General features: G+C 39.2%; 1 protein-coding gene across 1 annotated transcript; it reads right to left on the bottom strand.

The window, feature by feature from the left end:
• Nucleotides 1–2,248: 2,248 nt before the first annotated feature.
• On the bottom strand, nt 2,249–17,698 carry AK3 (adenylate kinase 3). Its single transcript, XM_026703741.2, has 5 exons — nt 17,335–17,698; nt 9,284–9,403; nt 7,068–7,240; nt 5,652–5,770; nt 2,249–2,646 (listed from the first exon to the last, which is right to left on the bottom strand). The coding sequence occupies exons 1-5, from the start codon at nt 17,483–17,485 to the stop codon at nt 2,523–2,525; spliced, it is 687 nt and encodes a 228-aa protein (XP_026559526.1). The 5' UTR covers nt 17,486–17,698; the 3' UTR covers nt 2,249–2,522.
• Nucleotides 17,699–26,477: the final 8,779 nt, after the last annotated feature.

Raw genomic sequence — 26,477 nt, 5'->3', positions numbered from 1 at the left:
TCTAAAAGTTTGAGAAAGGCAAGTTGCAAATATTTAGAAATAGTTCCCCTAATATGAGGAAAATAGGCCTATTAAGGGGCTAGCTTTGGATCATGTTGAAGAGTGTCAAATTGGAAAAGGGGGGAGCTTTCCTGTAGATTAAAAAAAAACTACAGTATTACCCATTGGCTGCAATTCTGGGTTCAATACTCAGTGAGGAGTGGTAGGGAATGGTCAGGCTCTTTTCCCATGCTGTGCATTGTTCCACCAGGCTTCACTCCTGTTTAGCATCTGCATGAATCCATTGGTGAGGTCATCCCACAGCACAGTTGCCTGCTCAAATGATAATGTGGAAATTCAACCTTTGCATCTCAAGGGTGTGAGGTTTGGAAGGGAAATAACAGCTTTACATCAACTCTAGCAAGACAGTGTTATGTGTATTAGGACTTTCTAGTTTGCTCTAGGTGGGGTTGTGCTACCCCAAACAATCTGTGCACAATTCTCCTGGACTCGTGGTTTCTCTTCGAGAATCTGGTAGCAGCCATGGCCAGGAACAGCCGTGGCCTTTGTGCAACTTCTTGTTTGTGCCAATTTTGCCCATTCCTGGACTGGTGGGCTCTGCTCATCATCACTCACGCCTGAGTCACCTTTGCAAAACATGCTTTAGATGGGACTGCCTTGAAGAGACCCTGAAATCTATAAGCGATACAGAATGCAGTGATGGGTTGGCAGCTCTTCCAAGGTAGAACAGGCTAGGAAACTGAAGTTAAGAGCACGACTTGTATTCTAAGTTTACGGCATGGGTGTCAAGCTCATGTCACAGCGGTGTCACGTGACATATTGGGAATTTTCCCCACTTCGCTAAACTGGATGTGGGCACGGTCAGCATGTGATGCATCCAGCCTGCGGGCCAGGAGTTTGACAGCCCTGGTTTACGGTAACAGAAATTTGCAAGCCTGAATATAACTCGCCTCTCTCTTTATCTTCTTGAGAACCAAGGAGTCATGCCCAAGACACTTTCCCAATTTCCCTTTCTGCCCAGGATTCAAGGTTTCTTTCATCTGACCAATGTCTTAGTTGCAGCCCTCCCTCCTGTTCCTCAAGGATATTCCTCCTTCCCATTATAAGCAGACAATTATGGGTTCTCCTCGTCAGCCCATTATACCTCTGCTCTAGGAGCTGCATTGGTTGCCAGTATGCTTCTGGGTTCAATTCATGGTACTAGTAATGATCTATAAAGCCCTCCAAGGCATGCAGCCAGGTTGAGGGACTGCTTCTCCCCAATTATGTCTACCATTATGCTATTAGATCCAGCAAAAGAGATACACTCCGGGTCCTGTTTCAAAATGTCATCTTGGCAAGACCAAGGCGGCAACATTGGCTGCCACGATATTCGCCCTTTAGATATCATCCATCCACCCCAATCCTGACCCTTTCCTAAAATCTTAAAACAGGGTTTTGCCACTGAGGAGCTGGATGTATGGCAGAGCCTGTGGAATGGTTACCTTCATTTGTTGGCGGTGTTTTTTTCATCATCTCAGCTGCTGCTGATGTTTGTGTGTGTTTTTAATAGCTTTGCATTACAATATTTTAACTGTTGTTGGCTGACTAGAATTTGTTGTCTTCCTTTTTTTCCAAGATGTTGGGGTAGGGAACTAAGGGTTTGTGATACAACAGAGATTATGGTACATTTGAAGAAGCAAAATGGCTGCTTTAATCTTAAATTACTAACTCCACCCAGAAACTCTAGAAAAAGAGGCATCTTCCTACACTACTGCTATCAGCATTAAAAAAAAAAAACCCTCTACAGCTGTTGGATGATTTGAAAAAAAAAAAAAAAGTTAAATTCTAAATGCCCAGGCAGGAAAAAAATGTGTCCACCCCTGACCATGATGGTACGAAGTTCACTTTCAAAACTGCCAGCCGTAAGATCTGTCAGCTGTAGTAGCTCAAAGCATTGGAACACTGTGGTAAATATTGATGAAAATAATCTAGAAGTTTGAAACAAAATGTTCTAAGCAGTTTTCAGTCTGAATTCTTAATACAGACGTCTCAGGGAAGTATCCAAAATAGCAAACTGATATGTTCAAGGTTACTATTCATTTATAAAAGTCTTGTGCCCAGCAACATGAGTAGAGTACAAGACAGACTACCTCATTTTTTTTTTAGTATAAACTTGCCTACATCCTGTTTAAGGGGTCTTGTGTAATTTCCCCAAATGGGCACTGATTTTAAACTGCTATCCTTTTCTTGAAAAACCCCATGGATATTTTGCATTGTTGCCAAAAATGAGTTTATTATTAAATACATTTTACAAAATTCAGGTATGCCCAGTACAAAAAACTAGCAGTCAATCATCCTAACAGACTTTGGCACAGAACTAAAACATGGTTATTTTAGAGATTTCAGACAGCTACAGTATATATCAAGCTCATAAGTCCACCACAGTCCATTCCTGAATTGTTATGATTCCAAAGATGGATAGAAACTGGATATTTAGCCATATATTAGTAGTTTCCATGTATTAGTACAATGAATCATATTCAGCTTTGAGTAGCCGTCCCCTTCTGGCTCATTTCAGGCAGCTTCATTTGGAGGAAACGATAAACATGAGGCCAGATTTTGTTGGTCTCCGTTCCAGAAAAAGATTCCAGCACTCCTTTTTGGCTAGAGAGAAGACAACGTTATTTGCACATTAACAATTTCTCTCTCAACTCTTAGATTCTGAGATTCTAGTATGAGAGATCAATTGGACAAAAAAAAAATTAAGATTCTAGGCTGCATGTATACAAACTTTTATAAAATGCATACAGGTAGTCCTTTACTTATGACCACAATTGAGCCCAAATTTTCTGTTGTTAAGTGAGTTCTGCCTCATTTGACAACCTTTCTTGCCAGTTGTTAAAGAAACACTGCAGTTAATCAGAATAGACCTAGAAAGGACCTTGGAGGTCTTCTAGTCCAGCCTTCTGCTCAAGAGGAGGACCTATACCATTCGGATAGGTGGCTATCCAGACTTTTCTTTAAAATCTCCAGGGATGAAGCACCTGCAACCTCTGAAAGGAAGCTGTTCCACCAGTTAATTGTCCTCCCTGTTAGGGAGTTTCTCCTGAATTCCAGGTTGCTTCTCTCCTTGATTAGTTTTCCTCCACTGTTTCTTGCCTTGCCTTCTGGTGCTCCTCTTTGTGGCAGCCTCTCAAATACTGGAATACTACTAACAGTTGTTAAGCTAATAACATGGTTGTTAAGTGAATCTGGCTTCCCCAGTATTTGTTTTTGATTATCAGAAGGTCGCAAAAGGTGATCACATGACCCCGGGACACTGCAACTAGGGGTGGGATTCAAATTTTTTAACAACCAGTTCTGTGGGTGTGGCTTAGTTGTTGGGTATGGCTTGGTGGTCATGTTATTGGCTGGGTGTGGCCAACTCAATATCACTTACATCGAGGCACGCATCTCCTTGCCTGGCCTCTCATGACTGGGGATGCTGCAACAGTCGTAAGTGTGAAAAATGGTCATCAGTCACTTTTTTCAGTGCCATTGTAACTTTGAATGGTCACTCCACACAAGCAAAGTACCAGCAAAGGAGGGGAAAAGAGAAGTTCCTGAGACAGGAAGCCTAGTCCTGCCAAGAATGTAATAAGGGTTAATGGAGAGGCAGTTTCTGTAAGCAACACCAGAATGTTTCCTTCCTGCCTTCCTTACAGGATTAGGCCAGTAATTTCTTCTAACAACTGGTTCTCCGAACTGCTTAGAATGTTAACAACCAGTTCCAGAGAGTAAGTGTGAACTGGTAGAATCCCACTGCAGACTGCAACTGCCATAAATATGAGTCAAATATGCCAAGCATCTGCATTTTGATCACATGAGCATCCAGCAGTTCTAAAGTCTGAAACAGTCGTAAGTCACTTTTTTAGTGTCACTGTCACTCCAAATGGTCATTAACGAAACTGTTGTAAATCGAGGACCACCTTATTTGCTTTTGCACTCTTTTATTAAGTAGCTTTAAAACCTCCCTCAGTTTTACAAGCTGTTTCCATGTTTCTTTTGGCCTTCCCTTACTTCAAGCCTACTGTTTTGTTCATAGTGGACCTGTCAAGCTATATTGCAGGGGTCTTCAAACTTGACAGCTTTAAGACTTGTGGACTTCAACTCCCCAAATTCCTCCTCCAAGTCATGAAGCTCAGGAATTCTGGGAGTGGAAGTCCACAAGTCTTAAACTTGCTGAGTTTGAAGACCCTCGCTATATTGCTTTCTTAATATAATTTGTATCCATTCTTACTCTGTGCCTGAAGTCTATACTTAGGACACGTTACTTGGCTCAGCAGGAGACGGGCATTTGAAGATGGCCTTTAAGTCAGAAACTGGATTATCTGGCATGTGGGAGAAGCCCTTCTCTTGTACAGCTTCCGGAACACAGTGTGCCTTCCCTCCCTAAGAGCCCTGTTTAGTCTTCTCTCCCAAGGTTCAGGGAAACGGCCAAAACATATCTCTTTCGCAAATGTTCATGATACCGTTGTTTCAGCACTTAACTCTTATTTCACTTCTTGCAATTTTATGATTGTGTTTTCTAAAACATACGTTAATGGCTGCAAACCAACTTCACTCTTTATCCAAACAGAAAGGCAAAGCATAACTTTAATCATCAGTAACATAATAAACCACAACTGAAAACAGCCTGGCTGATGGAGTAACTAGCAACTTCGGGAGGATAAAGACATAGGACACGGTCATAAAGCTATCGCCTCAGGGAGCAGTAGATAAGCAATAAACCACTTCTCAGTAGCAATCATCTTGTAGGGGCCGATTAGGAAATGACAGACGTTACTATAACCATTGGCCAAGTCCTGCTTGGTTGCCAGAGCATAGTATTCATGCAATATTATTTTGGTGCTACACAAATCTAAGCGACTCCATAACAGAGTTGGTTTGATTCTAAAGGAGGAGTTCCCAATCTCCGGGCCATGGCCCATTTGGAAATGAGGGTGCGCAAGTGGTGGGTGAGCCTGCACAGTTCCATTTGCATGAGCGGCGGGTACTTGTGCAGGAAGCTTCATTTGAGAGAGCAGGGGGACCATAACTGGAGCTGTGTGTGAGTACGCAACCTGCAGCTTGTGCAGAATCCTCCCCCCTCCCACCCACCCCACCGGTCCACAAAGCCGGAAAGGTTAGAGACCCCTGCTGTAAGTTCAAAGCTGGCTGGGGAATTCTGGGAGTTAAAGTCCGCCAGGCTTAAAGTTGCCAAGATTGGAGACCCCTGCTCTAAAATACCTTTCCTACAGCATAGTCTTATGACACTGAAGAACTCATCAAGAAGGACACATTCCTTAAATGTATCCTCCTCTCTCTCATCCCAGTTATGAAAGGACAGAAATAATTGTACTGTCTTGTCATGTTTGTTCTCAATATCATTTCTCCTTTAGGCCACTGGGCATTTTTCTTTCTTTCACAGCTTTGCTGGCTGAGGAATTCTGGGAGTTGAAGTCTACAAGTCTTAAAGTGACCAAGGTTGGAGACTTCTGTCCTAGACCACTCCATGAGTTGGAAGGCAAAAATCCATGCTTAGGCTTCCTTTCTCATTGTTTGCATAGCACATCTGAAACCTCCCTACATTGTTGCAGAGATGTTAAAAGAGAAAGCAGACTAAATATTGCACACCGAAATGTGCTTACCGGTAATACTCCAGGACAGGTTTGGTTTCTGCTTCATAAGATTTCAATCTCTTCATAATTGTTTCTGGTTTATCATCATCACGCTGAACAAGAGGCTCTCCTGTGTGATCATCGCAGCCCTGATTATGGGAAAAAGAAAATTCCCTACCATGAACGATAGCAGTTTATACACCGATGAGTTTTCTTCGATGGAATCTACACGCTTGGCTGGTTTTCGAGTTACGCTGTAAGCTGCTACCCCTGCCTACGTTTTTATCACAGAAGTTGGCACATCATGTAACTGGCGGTATTCTTTATATTTAATAAATTAATATTCAGCATCCGTGCAACAGTCCAAGAAAACTCTTGAGCAATTAAGAGACAGGTTTAAAATATTGAGCAAGAGAGAATAATGGGTCCATATGGCAATTAAAAGGCTGTATTGTATGACAGGATCTTTCCAAAAGATGTGTCCAATCTTTCTTAATACATGGTAACATTGTTACTATTATAAATTTTGATCGCTGTTGATTTCTATAAAACACTATTATTGTATGCATAAGAATATAAAAATAAAGCTGCAAGTTGGTAAAAAAAATCAAGTTATGGACTGAACAAGAATGACGTTATGGAGGCATTACTGACATACCTATAAAGTACATTGTCTGTTTCTAGATTTTCTGTCACTTGAAAAAAATATAAAAGCTATTAACAGTCTGACTAAAATACTCTTAAAGTATTGCTCAAACGTTATCACTACCAATTCTTACTCTGCCTTTTAATTAAGCATTTAAAAAATAATATGACAGTCTCAGCAGGCTGTCCTGTAGCATCTGCAACATTTTAAGAAGATCTCCACAAAATCCCCAAAGGAATATTGTTAAAAAATAATAACGGAAATCTCATGTTAGTTTATTTCAGCCATTTTAAAATGACTTTTATTTTTAAGTCTGAGGCCCAGCATCATAAGCTTCTCGACCCAGCAGGGTGATACTTCCATTTCCTTTTTAATTACCAATAGTATACAGTCTCTGAAAGTGAAAAGTGCCAATTTATGTCCCTACATTGTGATGATTGCAAAAGATGAGCAATTTTCCAACTAAACATAGTTGTCCAGATATTGTTAAATCATGTCAGCTATGATTAATAGTTTATTCCTCACAACAGGAGAGAAGCAACTCTAACCCCAGCCTACCTCACAGAATTATTTAAAGACAATACAACTCTATTTTGATTACAATCACATCAATGAACCGTTTTTCAAGGGCTAGCAACAGAGAGGATCAGCCAACATTTAGCACACATTTGCTAAGCTCGGCAGCTGACTGGAAACTGTGAGATTCGATGTACAAGTTGGTGAATATTTGTTTTTGCATGTACAAGTTGGTTTTCAATATTTGTTTTTGCATGGCTGCACTAGATACAGACACAACTTACAGAGACTTTGGGAGGGTTGAATTCAAGATTGTACACCCTGCCACTAGCAGGATGAATCCAGCGTGCAGTCAGACGTTGCTTGATGGTCTCAAAAGGCACATCTAAAACAATCACGGTGTCAATTGGGCACACCTTATCCAGCGATTCAGCCTGTGGGACAGTCCTGGGGAAGCCTGTGAAAAAACAAAATGCCACTGCAAATAGCTGAAGGCACAGAGACGTGCTGTCAGTAAGATGGAGCCCAATCAGGTTGATGGCAGCAGCTGAGGGGGGTTTCTTTCATCAATGTTTTTAGTAATTAGATCTTGTTTGTTTGTATCCCACTTTTATTATTTTTATAAACAACTCCAGGCAGTGAACTTGTGCAACACAGCTTCTTCCTCCTATTTACTCCACAACAACAACACACCTGTGAGGTAGTTTGGGTTGAGAGAGAGAGAGACTGACTGGACCGAAGTCCCCCAGCTGGCCTTCATGACAAAGGTAGCACTTGTTCACAGTCTCCTGCTTTCAAGCCTCATGCTTTAACCATTAGACCAGAGGTCCACAAACTTGGCAACTTTAAGACTTGTTGATGCTATGCTGGCTGGAGAATTCTGGGAGTTAAAATCCACAAGTCTTAAAGTTGCCAAGTTTGGAAACCTCCGCACTAGACTAAACTGGCTGTCTCTGATTAATGTTTCTAGTTCTTTGTTTTTAGTTCCTTAATTAATGTTTAATCTTTAGTAAAATGTTTTTAGTCCTCTAATGTTTCTTTGATTAATGTTACCAGTTCTTGAAGGAACAAAGAAAGCTACGCAAATACAGCCTGATAAGAGAACTGGTTCAAGTTTGCCAAGGGCAAGGATTCTCTTTTCACGTACATGGACTTGAACTTAAGTAACTTGCAAACTCATTATAATGTGAGACCTCCTGAATATGCATATGACCATTAAGAAGCGCATACTAAGAAATTATGGGAAGTTACGTGCTATATGTGTGCAGAGTAAGAGATATGTCAAATGATATTAACCAACAAAAGAATTTACTCCAAGCCCTGTATGATTGAAGTGATTAAAGTGATTCTCCACATGAGGGGTTTTTGGTGCTCTTTGAGCTTCATTGCTTTCTTGCAGACTTTTCATGATCCAAGCTAGGTAACATCATCTGAGTAAATTTTTAGTCTACCTTTCCGACTTGGGTTCTGTTTGGGCAAGGCACACCAGGCTTACATATCTGCCGGTGTTTATGGTTAACATACTGTCACTTTTCTCTTACTGGATATGGCTTGGCCTGTTTATTAATTGGAAACATTTGTACCCAAGCTCCAAAAATGGATATATTTGAAATATTCCCATATAGCACTGCATCATTTCATTTAAAGTACAGTATGCTGATAGTTTCTATTTCTATATAACACTTCATCTCATCTGAAACTCAATTAAACCATTGTCAGATCTAACCAGATCTCAAAATCCACCTCCTTCTTGGTGTATTGGAGAGCATGTTCATATTTAACCAGTATCTATTATATTCGCTAAGTGTACGCTTCATAATTCAACAAGGTGGTTTTTTTCATCCTTTAAAACTATCACAATCTGGGACATCTCATCTCATATGGACTATTTTGTCAAGCGTTGCAGAATTCTCAGTAATAACCCCACTGCTTAAGAAATTGTGACAGTCAAAGGCCATGTAACTGGAAGGCTTCCTAACTTGGAAAAAGTCAGACCATAGAGCTTATTTTGGCTGTCTAAATGACAGTCCCTATACAATTTAATTAGGCAATGAAGATTTATCTCTTGCTTGAACAGATATCAAAGAAAGAATTTAGAATTCCCATTATTGCTTTCCATTGCCTTCCTCTGGCATTGTTTCATTTTGATTTACATAGCTCAGAAGGTGTCAAATTATTATCAGATAATAATGTTATAATAAGCCCCTCAAGATGGTGTAGACAAAATGCTTGAACAGACTTTTACGTCCTTTGTTTAACAAAGATCTGGTCATATAAATCTTGACACTTTTCTTTTGTATCTTTTTTCTGTGATTGGATCCAAGCTCTTTTACAGCCCATGCTTAAAACTCCAACTTTGGATATACGTGTGGGTATGGCTTCAAGTCATACCAATACGTTGACTCATACCAATATGTTATCATCAACCAACATGCTATGTTTGAGTTCACTAGCTGGAAACTAACTTTCGTTTACAAAAAAGTACAATACAAACTCTCACCATCCAGTAGCACATGGTTCTGGTCAAGTGTTTTCAGCTCACTTAGCATCAGCTGGGTCATGACATCATCAGGAATCAATTGCCCCTTTTCAATATAAGACTTAGCCAGTATGCCAATTTCTGTGGAAGCAACAATGAACAGAAAAATCTTAATGAGGTGGGATCTTGCATGCAATTGTGTTGTTGTTTTGTTTTGCTCTCAGTAAACATTCATCTTTTATTGGTGGGGAAATGAGCAATAAAAATAATAATAATAATAATACATTTTTCCTCAGAGAATCAGGTCTTATTATAGACCAGTGGTAGTCAACCTGGTCTCTACCGCCCACTAGTGGGTGTTCTAGCTTTCATGGTGGGCGGTAGGAGTTTTGTCCTCTACTTTATAAATCACCATTACTGTGGAACCGGTGGGCAGTTAGAAAATTTTACTACTAACAGAGATACAAAAGTGGGCAGTAGGTATAAAAAGGTTGACTACCCCTGTTATAGACTTTACCTAAAAGCTGCTATCACACTCACGATGAGCACATTTAGTAAAGGTTAAAGAAATACAGGCCAAAAAATATCCTCTTGCAAAACTAAAATCAAACTGTAATCTTGCTTAAAATAAGCATCCCTCAAATTATTTTTTTGAGTTTCAGTGTTTATAAATGACAGATATCTTTTTTCTTCTTTCCTTCCATAACTGAAATGTTTGCTTTTTGGTTCCTATAGCCAATTCATTCCTTTCCTCTCCTTTTACATTTACAGATGGTTCAATTCCATCTACTGCCCTGTTCAAGACATTTCATTAAATTTCCATTTTGTTTCATTGGACATTTTCCAGATCAATTACTTAATAGGCTTTTAAGGTTGTTTATGGCCATGCAGCTTGGTTCTGAAGTATTCCACAACTCAGGATGATTTTGGCTTCTAAATAAACACTGACAGATCATAGGGCGCTTATTAATTAGTGTGGTTTACTTTGAAATATAGTGATTGTAAAGAGAGCCTTACAACCATACTTCCAAACTGGCTGTCATAATAATATCTACTATATGTTTACATTACATGTTTCCCCTCAAATAATATGCCTTCCCACTCTATCACTGTTTATTTTTAACTGCATCATTTCAGATTTAACTTTTATCATTTGCTTCTGATTCTGGCTTTTTGGGAAATCAAGAGGCCAAGGATTCCAATTTGAAAGAAACATTAAACAAACGATAAAGGTAAGACAAACTATAAAGCTGGAAAGCTTCCAGTGTATTTAGTTGCTTCTACCGACAGAAGGAGTCAGGCAACTTAGTATGATGCTTCAATAGCAAAGAGCAAGACGTGCACACAATAATCTCATGCATAAATTCTTGAGAGCATATTTCCCTGAACACAGTGGTATTTCTTACTTACTGCCTGTATGTAAGTTTAATTTTTAAAATATACTGAATTTAACAAAATGTAAATATGACCTTGGAATTAGCATGTAAGCTTAGTTTATATAACAATTAGCATGTACCATGCAAACTCCTAGCATAAAGTAGGGACTTTGTCAAAGAAAAGGAACAGTAATTTATTATTATTATTTAATGCACGGGTGTCAAACTCCCGGCCTGCGGGCCAGATGCATCACATGCTGTTCCCCCCCACCCCCCAGTTTAGCGAAGGGGAAAAAAGTCCTGATACATCACATGATAATGATGTGATGACATGAGTTTGACACCGCTGATTTAGTGTATGGCATATCATACATGGACTAGCAATATATATTAACAGTTCATCTAGATTAGTAGAGCACAAAATAGAAACGTTAAAAAGATCTGTGTTCAACTACCAATGTTTAGATCCGTAATGGTGAACCTATGACATGCATGCCAGAGGTGGCACGCAGAGCCATCTCTCTGGGCACGTGAGCCATCAACCCAGCTCAGTTCCACTGCACATGCGCGCACGCGACTCCTGCCAGATGGTCTTCGGGTCTCTGCCATGCATGCACGGGAGGGCACATGTAGGGTTCGCATGCACGGGACATGGGGGTTGCCTGCACATGCACAGGACACATGCAGGGGCACACGCATGTTGCATTTTGGGGATGCGCATGCAAGCAGACACGCTTTGGGCACTTGGTGCCAAAAAGGTTAGCCATCACTGGTCTAGGTCATCTGACCATTGAAGCGCACCATCATTTACATTAAATGATGAACAATAACCCTTTTCCTCTTTTTACATCTCCTAGATGCTAATCTTTCACAAAACACAACTTGAAAATCTCACTATCTTCTCCTTGTTTTATAGAGAAAGGAGAGTTCATGAATTGCTCAAGCAAATAACATCTTCTTTCCTGCCCTAAGAAGAAAAACCTAACTCTGTGCTCCCTTTGGTTCCTTCTCTATTACTAAACACACTTGTGGCAGCCACTAACGTGCTCTGGGAACAGCAAGACTTTAGACTCAGCAAAGTCACTGATGTTAACCTTTAAGTGTCGGTACAAGTAAATGTTTAACTTATATGAACTTGAAACTATTTAAACTGGCTAGATGCCTTCAGGGTGTACAGAGGAAATTCTGCAATCAACTAACAGGGTATATCTTTTGGTGACTTTATGCTAGTCTTTAGAAATCTAAAAGTAATCCAGTACATATCTATCACTTTGGGTTTTTTCTACATATTCATATTTTAGGCTGTTTTTCTCCTCCCTATTTATATTACAGGTAGACCTCGACTTACAACAGTTTATTTTAGTGACTGTTCGACGTTACAAGGGGAGTGAAAAAAGTGATTTATGACCATTTTTCACACTTATGACCTTCGCAGCATCCCTGGGATCATATAATCAAAATTTTGATGCCTGGTAACCAGTTCATATTTATGATGATTGCAGTATCCTGGAGTCAGGTGATCGCCTTCTGTGTTCTTTTGATGAGCAAAGTCAATGGAGAAGCCAAAATTCACTTAACAACCATGTTACTAACTTAGCAATTTCTCTGATGCACTTAACAACTGTGGCAAGAAAAGTCATAAAATGGGACAAAACTCATTTAACGAATGTTTCACTTAACATCAGAAACGTTGTGTTTAATAGTGGTCGTAAGGTGAGGATTACCTGTACTGCTTATAGATTCGCTGTGGAAGACTGAGGTTGTAGTACAATTTAAAAATAATCTCAAATCTGTTTCACCTTGCTATAATATTATGGAAATTATTCTCATAAACACAATTCAAGATGTGAAGCAAGTCATTGGTCAAATTCCCTACAATCCATCTTTCCATTATGGATTATAGATTAATAGATTACAGATGAATGGATTGTTATAGTGTTATTTATCACAGTGGTTAATTTAGAAAATTTAGGCTTTGCAGGTTAAGGATGAGCCTTCTTATATCCCGGTTCTGTACAACAGAATACATTTATGCAAAACACGACAGAGAATGATGCTCAGAAGCTAAACAGATTCTACCATTTGTTTAATTGGAAAAGTTATAAACAAAGTAGCTCAAGGTTGAAATGAAGAGCCCTTGGCGCTCTCTGAGCTTGTTTGTTTTCTTGTAGATGTTTCATTAACTCTAACTAGGTAGCATCATCAGTGCTAGTAGTAAGGAGTACTGATTGCTGTCAGTTTATATTCTGGTTCTTGACTGTCTTGTGAGTGGGGGCAGTCGAAGAATCTCTAAGGCTGAATTCCTAAGACCGTCCTCACCCACCCAGACAAGCAAGACACCAGTATATAAACTGACAGCAATCAGCACTCCTTACTAGCACTGATGATGTTACCTAGCTGGGTAATGAAATGTCTGCAAGAAAACAAGCAAACTCAGAGAGCACCAAGGACCTGTTGCAAAGTAGAACAATCCTGCAGCAATCAATTGTGAAGTAAATTGAACTTCAGACACAGCATATTTCTAAGTATCACCTTTTTTCTTATGTTCAATCATGCCCAAGGCTGCCTGGAAAAGTCTTTCCTGCAGTTTTCTTGGCAAGATTTCAGAAGTAGCTTGCCATTGCCTCCTTCCTAGGGCTGACAGAAAGTGACTGGCCCAAGGTCACCCAGCTGGCTTTGTGCCTAGGGAGGACTAGAACTCACTCCTAATTTCTGGCCTGATGTCTTAAGCTCTACCAGTCTGGCTCTCTAAGCATCACCTAGAAACGTACAAATAAAAAACACTTGTGTTACAATATATAAAAGAGCAGCTTATAATCAACTAACAATTCAGATAATAGTCTTAAAATAATCATAAAACCGGTTAAAAGATCAGCAACATCCCACCATACTCCTTGGGTCTCAGAATGCCTGTCAAACCATGTTTTCCTTGAAAAGTTTGAACAGAGCAGGAATTGAGTCCAATTCAACAGAACTGCTCTTTATTCTTTGCACATTTCCAGTGCTAATCTAATATGTGCCATCAAGTTATTTTTGACTCCGAGCAACCACCTAACTTTTCTCCCAGACAATCTATCCCTAACCCCAATATTAAATTGATGCATTAAAAAGGATGGATACGGGGATACCTACACTGATGCATTAAAAAGGGAAGATACATACATGCATACCTTCAATATGGTCACTCATCAGAATGCAGCCATCAGATGGAACAAAATAAAACAGTTTATGGATAGATCATGGATAAAATCAAGGTTTTACTGACAGTAATGGAATTCCATCACATTCACAGAAATGGAATCATACTGGTCTGGTAATAACCGTATATAAAACATATCAGAATTGGCTGGGCACTTCATCAAAAGGGTAATGGTAAGATGGACCCTTGTATCCTTAGAAAAAAACATAATATGGTAGAACATGAATTATATTTTTATGGACTATTCTCCATAAGGACACAACCTTAGTTCAGGAATTATTTTGTATTTACCCCCAAGAACCCCTGTAAGGAGTGTATTAAAGCATGCTAAGGGTAGTGTCCTCCAAAGTTTAGGTCAACTGCATAGCTATCTATACGTAGCTATCTTGCTAAGGTTAATGCCCTTCAGAATTTAGGGACAGTTGTATCTAGCTAAAGTTAGTGTCCTCCAGAGTTTAGGGTAATATTCTGCCATGTCTGTATTCCAAACATACATCCATTAACTGCCCCATTAAAATGTTGATGTGAACTGAGCAAATGGAAACAGGAAAACAAAGGTTGCTAAGATTAATGTGCTCCAGAGGGTTGTGTAGCTTTCTTGCTAAGGTTAGTGTTCTCCAGAGTTTAGGGACAGTTTAGGGACATTGTGCAGGTATCTTGCTGATCCTGAGGCAAAAGGATCCAGTAAGGTTTCCATATCTTGGGCACATTGCTTGAGTGGAATAAGCGTTTATCAATTAGTAACTTTCAATTAGAAAATTATCAATTAGAAATGTTCAATTTTCTCTAGGAGAAAGCCCATAATACTGCAATTTTTGCTACATTGTTCTATAAAATTTGCAAAACTTTGCAAAAAGAAAAGAACTGAAGCCTTCCGAAAAGAACAACTTCAATCAGAATGCAATACAGCAAAGCCTATTTCAATTTCAGTCAATCCTGCCTTCCTCCTTAACACTATATTAGGAGCACATGGGGCCACTTGGAACAATTTGGAGCTGACCCTTTACAATAGAACAAAAGAAAAGTAAGGTCCCAGCTAAGCACCAAACAGTAATTGCATATGCACATATGCACTTTTGCCAAATAAAGCTTTCATACCACTGTTAAAAGCAAAGAACTGTTTTTTTTTAGTTGGGATCTGTTTAGCATAATGGCCTTGCACACTGCAATTAATACTTTACATTGGCATTCTCACAAGGATTACGGATTAACAGCAGCAGACATCTACCTATCATAAAAGAATTTATGACTTTATTTCACAACTTTGCTTTGCAAATGAAATCAAATGCAGGCCTTAAGACAAGGGAGGCAGAGACTGTCTTAGCTGAATAATTTTCAGCCAAATGGTGCCATACTTGGAAGGATAAAATCTCTAAAACCAATTTGCACATCTGCCTCCATATGCTCTAAAGGTTAATCCAGTCAGCCAATTTGTTGTGTTGACTTTAGCACAGAGCTTTCTTGTACTTAAGAGACTGATGGGTCGATAGCAGGCAGTTCACAAGTACCCTCCTTATAAACAAGCACTCTAATGGTTAGACCCCTGTTGTCGGGCATTTCTGTGGTAACAATCCATGTAGGTGAACAGAGGAGAAAATACAGAGGCCCATTATTCTCAATTATGACATAAGACTGGCAGCAATAAAATCATCTGAGGTTTATTAGGCTTGAACTGTTTTATGAGGCCTGCTATTTCAGAGCTTGTAAAAAAAAAACTTGCTAGGGACTTGTCCAGCAAGTCTCTGAAAATCTCAGACATGATTTAATGTAAGAAAGAAAAGGCCCAACAAGGGAACTGGTTAACATTAGGTTCTATTTTATATTCAGGCAAATTTTCTTCTCCATATAATGCCCTAAAAGCATTCCCCCATTCTGTGACTGGTATAAGGTAAGGTAATGAAAGGAGTTTAGTAATTGAATGGGAAGCTATTAGGTGCTAACATTAGGCTTATGATGCTGCTATTAAGTGTAGTTGGGAAACCTAGGGTATTTTTCCAGGGTTTTTTCCCCCAGATCTTGTGTATAAAGCTAAATCATCCTTAGGTATTTTAAAATACACAATCAGTTCATTTTTAGCCCTAGGTACTCCTTATTAAATCAGGACTGAAGGGCAAGTTTTGCTTTTGGAGTTCGCTTTGACTTAGTATTTGAGCAGACAGCAGTGGCTACAGTGACTATATTTGATAATTTTCAATTTCCAGAACAACCTTCAATTAGTGTGAAGTATATCTGTGATGCTATTTTAGAACAGTGTGACACTTCACACTGATAAATCCATCTAACACAAACTAGCCCCAGCCCCATGTTAGCAAATGGATCCATTTCCAGAAATAGGTTATCCAATGCTGTTATCCCTGAAATACTAGGAAAATGATCAAAATCAGGTTGACAATTTAGATTTTTTTTTTTTTTTGTATAAAGGAAATCAAATTCCTCGAGATCAGGCGTTTCCAATCTTGGCCACTTTAAGACTTGTGGACTTCAACTCCCATGCTGGCTGGGGAATTCTGGGAAGAGAAGTCCATAAATCTTAAAAGTTGCCAAGGTTGGACAGTCCTGATTTAACTTATAGTGTAATCAATTAGAGAAGCCTTCTCCCCACCCAATGATGGAATCTGCCAGTATTCCATGCCAGGTTGAAATATATCAGGGTACTGCAAACTAGAAAACATGCTAAATATATCTCCACCATATACAACACATATGTTGCCTCTTTGGTATGCTTGATGGCTTGCTCTACAAGCACCAGAAAAATATGACTAAGCTATGGTCAACATAACTAGGTAGGTCACTGAGGTCTACAGTGAATTTCAACTCGCTGTGCCAAAGACTTGGTCCTTCACCTGTTAAATATCTGAGCTTGGTTCAAGTTATTCAACAGTGAAAGTAAAACAGACCCCAATGAAGAGTTGGTACATTAATAAAAACACTTGTAGCTGCATTTAATTTCAATACTGGCATTTTAATGATAGTTAGGAAAGGCTTATTGCTGGCAGTTACATACATTGCCCAGGATAACGGGATACCATATGCAATGGAATAAATAAATGTTGGAGAAATAAAACCCCCAAATCCACATATAGGGAATACTGTTACAAGGCCTGCCAACCAAAGCTTTATATAATAGTTGCAACCTTTGCATCCTAGGAAGTCTTGCAACTATTTTCAACTATTTTGTAACCCTTCCCTTTCAGAATTTCAAATCTAGAATCAACCAGGGCTTGGTTCACATTTCACACAGGGCTAGGGGTTGAGACTCTGGCTCCACATATTCTGCAAATCCTCGAGTATTCAATAACCCATGGCTTAGCATAATAGGTGAACCAAGTCACCTAAATACCAGGCTTGCCTAAAGCCTGTTTTCATGCTCCACTCTTATCTTTGCTAGAATAACAAATATAATCGTTGGAATTTCTGTGCCTTTCTAGATAAGAGCGACTCTGCCCTCCCTGAAATAGATCGCTTGATGTAGTGGCCGCCTCGCTCGCCTTCCTTACCGGTCTTCTTGTTCATGTTCTCCCTCAGGATGTCCCCGCTGGAGAGATGCTTCAAGGCGAAGTGCTGGACGATGCGGGAAGACACGGTGCCTTTCCCAGAGCCCGGAGCCCCCATGATCAGCGCCCGCATCAGCGCCGCCCGCACCGCCATGGCCGAACCGCTTGGCGGGATGGGACGAAAGCAGAATCCCAGCGTCCCGCTCTCCTCGGCTTGAAGCGGCGCCCTCTAAGCCCCGGGCATCTCCTCCGGCGGGTCACGGAGGTCCCGGCCTCGGCCCGACAGGTAATCAGCCCAACTCAAGAAAATGGGCGTCCCCGCGGTTTGGTCGACGAGGCAGCCCGGAATGACTCCTCCCTCGGCCCCAAGCCCGGCCTCCCAGCCGCCAACAGGCCTCGCTGCAAAGGAGGCGTCAGTGGGGCTCCGTTCCCCCATTTGACCGCTTCTGTCTGCAACCTTTCTCTCCCTCCTTCATTTCTTCCCTTTTTCTTTCTCTCCCTTCCTTCCCTTGTTTTTCTCTCTTCCCTTCTGCCTTTCTTTCTTCCCCTTCCTTTCCTTTTTTTCTCCCCCTTCCTTCTCCCTTCTTTCCTTTTTTCTTTCCTCTCCCTCCCTCCTTTCTTTCCTTCCTTCCTTCTCTCTCCCTTCCTTCTCGTTTTCTCTTCTCCCTTATGCCTTCCTTCCTTCTTTCTCCCACTTCCTTTCTTTTTCTCTCCCCTTCCTTCCTTTCTTTCTCTCCCTCCCTCCCTTCTTTTTTTCTTTCCTTCCTTTTCTCTCCCACCCTCCCGTTTTTTCCCTTTCTCCCCTACATGAAAATGAATGCCACATATATAAGACTTGTACAATCATTCACCATCAGTCAGGGTTATCAGATGTGATCTGCAAAAAATCAAGATGACCAATATGGCGGCAAGGAGCTTTTTTATTTATTTTATTGCATTGGATCTGTTCTGGCCAACCCAAAATGAATGACAAAAGGGGGGTAGTTGCTAAAAAATATAAAGTAAATAGATAAATATGATCCAGAATTTTGTAACAGTATTTATTTATCTGGCTGCATATTATTGGAGCCTGAGATTTACTCTCTGCTCAGTTACCTCTCAGAGCTAACATTAACTCTCCAGGAATTTGAATGAACTTTGAAGTTAATACAGTTGATTACTTTGAGAATGTCTGGCTCCAGTACCCTCCTTTCACAACATATAAAGCAGCTTGTTGTGGAAATAAGTTAATTAAAATATAAGCCACACCACCTTATAACCACAAGCATAAACTTTATGTGAGCACTTTGAGTATCTCATCTGTAAAGTTTGTCTGCAAAATAATGTATTTCAGTGCTGTAAATATTTTCACATGCAACACAGCCTCTATAATGGCCTGTCTCCTACCCCTCTGATTGTTACTGGTAGAACCAGATTAATCCTAGGAGACAATGTTTTTCACTTTGCGATGCTAGCTGGGAATTCTGGGAGTTGAAGTGTCCGCATCTTAAAATTGCCCAAGTTTGAAAAAGCACTGTTCTAGAATTATATTTTGCAGGGTTGTCCAACCTTTAATGCTGTAAAACAGTGTGAAGCAGTATATAAGTATAGTGCTCTCAGAATTCCCAAGCCTGGCATGTCAAATGGGGAATTTTAGGAATTAAAGTCCAAAAATCTTAAAGTTGTCAAAGTTGAACATCCCTGATCTAGGAAGGGACAAAGTTCTATCAAACCTGTTTCCCATGTTTTTAACTTCTGCATGGAGTCTCTGCTTACGTATGAAGCCATTTTGCAGAAATATGAAGCAACTGTCATCAGTGTGCAGTTAACAGTTGTACTCTTGTGGGTGTTCTGGGTTGGAAGTCTCCAGTCTGTGAGGGAGCAGATGTATAAGAACAAACAAAGAAAAAATCTTTCCATTTTGTAAAAAAGAATGATTAAGAGAGAAAAAATTGAATTTCCAGGGATAACCCCTAAGACATTCTTTACAATGGAAAACCATTTGTGGGATGTACATTTTGCTGTCTCACTTTATAATTATTTGAAACTAAGCAAACTTGTAGCGGAGCTCCAGATCACACTGGGAAATTGGCAGTAGTCTTTCCGTGTTTCTATTTTTGACAATGCTTCTAACCAGGGGTCTAATGTACATGGCAAGTTACACAACCTTTTAGTGTCACTGTAATGCAACACAACCACTGTGCCATCCGTTTCTTCTTTTGATAAAATAAGTTATTTTAAACTTCCTATATGTTCCCACTGTCTCTCACACCAAGCTACCTCAAGTAATGAAACTGCTTGCATTTTGTACTTCTGTTTTCTAATAGTAGCCCTGTTCAGCTTTTGATAGTTTTTAAGAAAGGACTAATTGAAAAATGGATGGTTTTTGATAAAATAAGACCCTTAGCAGAAAGAGAAGCAAAAATAATTATATATATCTCCATTACTCATGTAGCCATATTTTGATTTTTTGAAATACTTAATGCACTACACAAATATTTCCACTATGCTATCAGACAATTTAAAATAGTGGTTTTTAAATTTTCCTCCATGAATATACTCTTCTGATATTGATGAAGTTGCTTCTCACTTTTGTGAGAGAAATCACATTTCACCATTATATGCAACTCTAATAGATAGCTGCATACATCCTTCATTCACCTGAAAAGCGCTGTGCATGTGCATGCATTAGCTTTATTACATTAATGTAAACTGGTGCTACATATACATATATCATTTAAAATAATGCAGTTTAGAGATGCCTGTCACCTTCTCATGTGTGGTGAACTCTTAAGGGTATCCTGAACTTATACAGATTGCTAAAGGTACACTGAGTAATTATTCTTGTCCAAACATCTTTGATCATCACTAAACGTCTTGTGTCCAGATATTCCTCTGTCCACATCATAGCCATTCAATGTTACAAATTTTAAATACAGGTACCACGTTTCCCTTGTCTTATATATATTTTTGCCACCAAAAAAAGGCACCAGGTTTTATTTTTGGGGTGTTGTTGTCTTCCATTAACTTACTTTGTGGAAGCGGCACCAATAGCCCTGCTCAGCAGGACCCCACTGCCAGCCTACTTCTTCTGCAGCCACTTGTCACTGCTTGTGCACATCACTCCTGGCCTCCATTTCACCATTACAGGCTTTGCGGAAAGACCTCTGTAGCTGAGAAACGAGGTCTGGATTGATGTGTGTGCCGCCTCCATTTTGCTTTCAGAGGCCTTCAGGAAAAGCCTCTTGATAACAAAAGCTCCAGAATCAATCCAGAGTGCACAATCACCTCAGCCAGCCACATTTATCAATGTAATGAATAAGCAGACTGCATGTTCAACACATTTAAATGATTAGCTAGCAGTCCAGTCCCAAAGGTGCTTTTTCAAGAGGCAACTGGACTTTCTGGTTTTTCTTTGAAGAGGTTTCATTTCTCATCCAAAAAGGTTCTTCAGCTCTAACTGGATGGAGGTGGATAGAAGGATTTATACTCCATGCAGACAGCTGGTCATTTGTATTCTTTTAGCGAGTCATTAAGGCCACCCGGAGGTTTAGCTGTGTCATCAGGGTCACCTGAGTACAATACACCCATTTCATGCATTTACCCTACTCGGCTGATAAAGTGAACAATACTAAAGTTTAAAAAATGTAATTGTTAATACCATCACTGACCAATGGGTGTCACTAATTTTTGGAATGGACAACTTGACTCAATTTTTCTACAGTATTCTATTAAAATTCTATGGAACAAAATTGTCCTTATATTCTGATCTTAGTTAGAATGGAATGACATACAAGTTTAATAATTATAATTATTATTAATCAAGAAATGAGAGTTTTAAGATAATATTTCAATAAAGTCAAAAGCCAAGACAGTAAAATCAATTTTAAAACTTTAAAACATCTATAAATCAAAGCGACCAGCAAAGACATGAAAATAAAACTATTTAACTGAATATTAAAATATTTTAGAATATTGTGTTTAGCAAAGGAAATAACCACCACCAAGAATATAAAAGGTATTTATTTGCAAAGCAATAAATGATAATAAAGTGGACAACAAGTGAATCAATCTGGAAAAGTAGTACAGCTAATTCACTTTGTTTAGTGACTGTTCAAAAGCTGGCTGGGAAGGTTACAAATGATAATCACATGACTCCTGGAAAGTGCAATTGTCATCAATAATGCCAGTTGCCAGGTGCTCGCATTTTGATCCTATGACCACAGGGGTGTTGCAATGGTTATAAGGGCAAAAAATACTCATAAGTATTTTTGTTCAGTGCCATTGTAACTTCACACAGTCATTAAATAAATGGTTGTAAGTTCAAGGACTAACTGTAAATAGGAATAAACAAAACATGCCTTAATATTATGTGGAAAAAGTTAATCTTTTCCTGTTCAAATGATTTTTAATGGAAAGAAAATAGAAGAGACAAAGGCAGAAGGGTGGATTATAAGTGGAAGATTATGATGATTTAATAATGATATAATTAATTCTATTTATATAATAGAGTGCTCTTCCTCTCAGAGGACCCCAGAGTGCTATGATGTCTAGAAAGATCAGAAAGAGAGTCTAGCATCTGGATGGCAATAAGTATGCTCCAATTATCTGTAATTCCTTTCCAAAATAGATCATTTCACTAAACCAAAATATGATTGATTTGTTTGGAGCGGCGGTCGCCAACTGGTGGGCTGTGAGAAAATTTTGGTGGGCTGCAGAAAAATCTCACCCCCAGAGCACCCCCCCAAAAGCAATTAATCCAGGCTGTGCAGAAACACAAGGCTGCGCCGCCCACACGGCCCGCGGCCTCCCCATCTACTCACTCCTTACCCAGCAAACTTGCCTGCTAAATTGCTATTTTTCCTTTTTCCAACCATCATCTATTCTGCTGTGCCAGGAGATTTAGATTAGCTAGGAAGCAGGAAATGATTGGATTTCTTGCTTTCTAGCTAAGCACAACCGAACCTCCCTTAGGACTGAAGTTTGCTTGCAAGCAAATTCAATGCAGACACACAGCAAGCAAATTTGAGAGACTGAGCTAGCCGATGGCAGATAGATAGATCTCAGTCCCTTACAAGATAATAGGTATAAGTATATTCATAGTTATGAATACATGAAATAGGTACATAATAAGAAAAATAAAAGAAACAATAGGACAGGGACAGTAGGCACATTGGTGCGCTTATGCACACCCCCTACAGACCTCTTAGGAAAGGGGTGAGGTCAATAGTAGGCAGTCTAACGTTAAAGTTTTTGGGGTTTGGGGAAGAAACCACAGAGTCAGGTAGAGTATTCCAGACACTGACCACTCTGTTGCTGAACTCGTATTTCCTGCAATCAAGTTTGGTGCGGTTAACCTTGAGTTTGTATTTATTGTGTGCTCTTGTATTGTTATGGTTGAAGCTGAAGTATTCACTGACAGGTAAATCATTGCAATGTATGATTTTATATACCATACTTAGATCAGACCGAAGACAGCGTAATTCAAGTTTTCTAGGTCTGGAATTTCAAGTCTGGTGGCATAAGGTATTCTACGAGTAGAGGAGTGGAGAACTCTTCTCTTTTTTTTTTGAAAATTTTATTTGGGTTTTCACAAAAACAAAATAAAAATAAAACATCTTTTTTTGAAAATAGCATGGTCTCAGGTTATCACTTCTTCATACAGACACAAAACTCAATTTCATGCTTATTTTTATATTCTATTCCATATCTTATTACCATTTTATATTTTCTACATACTTTTTCCCCTCTTTTAATTTTCTCAACTTTGTTTTAATTATCTCATCTCAATTCAAATCATTATATTTATACTTTTGTCCTGTTTCAATTTCACATTATCTTTTCTTATTAAGCAAATGTATACCTTTAAGATTATAGCATTCAATATAATACATAACTGTTGAGGTAATTCCCCATTAAGAGAATGAGCGCATACAGGGAGACGTATAGAGAGTAGTGTTGGAATAATACACACAGAGCACACAGATACACTGTACAGTACAGTAAATGTAGGTTTTTACTTCCAGAAAGGTTTAAGCAAAGTCCAAAATAAGCAGTCCAAAAGTCATTCACAGGTAAATCAGTCAGTTTTTCAATCCAGGGATAATCCAAATATCAAATTCCAGTGTCAAAAACAGTTCAGTATCAGACTTACATCAAATCCAGTAATATCAGTCAATTAGGAAAAATGGAGGAATGGCAATGCTTTCCAACAGAAGGAAACAGAGATACTCACTCAGACACACTCTCTTCTAGACAAAGACTAAAACAATCCAGGTTTCTGGCCCCATCTTATGGCCGTTTCAAAAACCACACCCAATTGCAGTTTTTGCAATCTCTTAAAGACATAGTACTAAAATGTTTAACCTGGTTTATATATTCCTAACCCAAATAGCTGTTAGGTGACTTATATTCCTAACAATAACTTCAAATTGAGTTTTGCTTGGTACATTCTTAAAATAGAGACTATATTCTTAAAAGAAAAAATTATATATATATGTAAATAAAGCACACATTCCATTCCAATTCAATTCTATCATTAATATGCATTAAAATCTTAACTTCTTTAACATTTCTTTTCAATTAAATATACTTCCTTGGGTACACTTATAAACTTTTTATAGTTAATTCTTTTTTCCCCATATTTCTCACTTATATTTATATAAATCATTACTAATAATTAAAAATGTTCCCTTTTAATTCTCTCAATCATTTTAATTCATTTATTTATTAACAAACATCCCACTATATTACAGTAAATATTTTATCCATCATCGTATTTTCTTAAATTATTTCTATTTGTAATATAACAATGCTATCTTATGTACCTTTGCAGAATCCCTTTTGCAATTAAATTTTCACCCATTATCTCTAAACAAGCTTATGGTTACAATCTTTATATCTTTTCTCTGTTTCTCTATTTCTTGTTTGTTTTTTACAACTTCTTTTCCTTGCCTTCTTCCCCCTCTTCTTCTCCCTCCCCTTTTTACCCCCTCGTCTCTCTACTTCTAATCCCCTCTTCTGTTGCTTTCTAATATTATACTTATCTTTCAAATTGTTCTTTTTGGTTGTTTTTCCTAGTCTTAAACCTTTCACTCTCTTTCCCCCCCACTTAAAATTATTTGATTATTAAAGATGGCTTCTTCTTTGTCCCAATCTTCTTGTTCTGCAAGCGTTTCTTGTTGCTTCTCATAGTTCCAGATCTCCATTTCTAAGAATTGAAACAGGAAGCCAAAAGAACTTCTCCCTTCTTGTGCATCTTCTTTCCATTTTTTAAGTTCCGTTTTCAGTTCTTCTAAGAGTGATACCATTTTAAAAACTTTTAAACAACCACCTGGTTAATTTTAGTCATCTAGATACAAAAACCAAAAATCACCAAATAATCCAAGGCTGTTTCTACTTGCTTCTTTTTTCCACTTTCTCTTCCTGGGGTTCTATTACTTTGTTACCAAGTTTCAATTAAAATGTATCTTTGAGGAATCTTGTTAAAATTTCACTGTAAGTTCCTTTTAATTACAGTTCCATTCCATAATTCCAGGCAGTCTCCTCCATTTTTCCAGATCCTGCCCTTCTATTCTTTTTTTTTTCTCCTTTCCAGCTTTTAAAAACTTTTAAATGTCCAGAAATCTTTATTATCCCTTTGACTTTTATCTTCAGCTTAGATGCCTATTAATATCAAAGTGGATTTTTTTTCAATTTCTTGCTTAAGTCTCTTTGTTATCAGTATGAGGAAGGGAAGAAAAAAAACCCAATCCTTTCCCTTCTCTCTCTCCTTCGCAGCTTCAAAATCTTATTTGGGAACAATGTTGTTAAGTTTAAATTCCAGGGTACCTTATTTGTTGCTTTTGCTGTTTGACCCGGTCAACCAAAACTTTCTCTTATCTTCCTCCTGCACATTCTTTTCTGGTCGAGTTCTTCTTTGTGGTGGCCATTTCTGACCACCGCTACAACCGCCTTCAGGAAAGGGAGTAATGGCCAGCTGGGGAGGAGAGATGCGGCTCTCCTTAACCCTGCAGGCAGTCTCCCTCCTCTTCACCACCTCTACAGGGTGGCTTAGCCCCAAAACCAGCCGGCTTGGGGTGCTCCAGTGGTGAGCACGGATTGAAGCCTCGCGGAGACGAGGTTTCGGTCTGTCGCCGAAGAAGCTCAAACCGGAAGACTCCAGGAGTGGAGAACTCTTCTTGTGAAATATTTCTGGACTTTCTCAACTGTGCTAATATCAGATACGTAATGTGGGTTCCAGACTGATGAGCTGTATTCAGGTATTGGTCTAGCAAATGTTTTGTATGCTCTAGTTAGTAGTGTGATATTACCAGAGAAAAAGCTACCTAGGATTAGGTTAACAACTCTTAATGCCTTTTTGGCTATGTAGTTACAGTGGCCTCTAGCACTTAGATAATTAGAGATGTGTATTCCAAGGTCCTTTACAGAGCTTGGATCATCAACAAGCTCTTGACTATTCAGCTTGTATTTTATTTTATTTTATTTTTGCCAATATTTAAGACAGAGCATTTATTTGTTGAGATTTGAAGTTGCCATTTGTTTGACCATTCTGATACACATCTCTTGGAAGGGTAGCAGTATTGTCTGTGGTGTTGAATAGCTTCACATCATCAGCGAAGAGAACGCAGTTGCTCTTAATATGATCACAGAGGTCATTTATGTAGAGTATGAAGAGAGTTGGTCCTAGAACACTGCCTTCTTGTCTTGCCTTCTGGTGCTTTGGAAAATAAGTCCCTGTCCTTCTTTGCGGCAGTCCCTCAAATACTGGAATACCGCTATCATGTCATACACACACACACACCCCTTTTCTCTAGACCAGCCATAGCAGGGGTTTCCAACCTTGGCAACTTTAAGACCTGTGGATTTCAACTCCCAGAATTCCTCAGCCAACTGAGAATTGGGAATTGAAGTCCACAAGTCTTAAAGTTGGCAAGTCTGAAGACCCGTGGGCCATGGAACCACCCACATGAGCTGGCCGGTTGGTGCTTGGCCGTCTCCTACGCACACCGCCTAATCCCCCTCGACCGGGAAAAGACGCTCCCGGTTGCCGTACCGTCCTCGCGTAGGAAACCCTCCAAACCCTCCCGCAGACTATCCTCCCTCCAAGCCTCCTTCTCCTTCTCTCGTGGCTCCTTCCTCCTTCCGCCGATCCAATCGCCTGAGCT

The sequence above is a fragment of the Pseudonaja textilis genome, chromosome 2 (assembly GCF_049901715.1).
Source record: "Pseudonaja textilis isolate UNSWEBS1 chromosome 2, rPseTex1.2, whole genome shotgun sequence".
Taxonomy (NCBI): Eukaryota; Metazoa; Chordata; class Lepidosauria; order Squamata; family Elapidae; genus Pseudonaja; species Pseudonaja textilis.
This window is presented reverse-complemented; position numbering and strand designations above follow the sequence as displayed.

What these genes read in the sequence shown, in the direction of transcription:
- AK3 (XM_026703741.2), bottom strand. Translation starts at nt 17,485, where the DNA reads ATGGCGGTGCGGGCGGCGCTGATGCGGGCGCTGATCATGGGGGCTCCG. An exon ending in TCAACCCTCCCAAAGTCTCT is followed by an intron (nt 5,771 to 7,067) that starts GTAAGTTGTGTC and finishes TCCCATAATCAG; the next exon opens with GGCTGCGATGATCACACAGG. An exon ending in CCTGTCCTGGAGTATTACCG is followed by an intron (nt 2,647 to 5,651) that starts GTAAGCACATTT and finishes TCTTCTCTCTAG; the next exon opens with CCAAAAAGGAGTGCTGGAAT.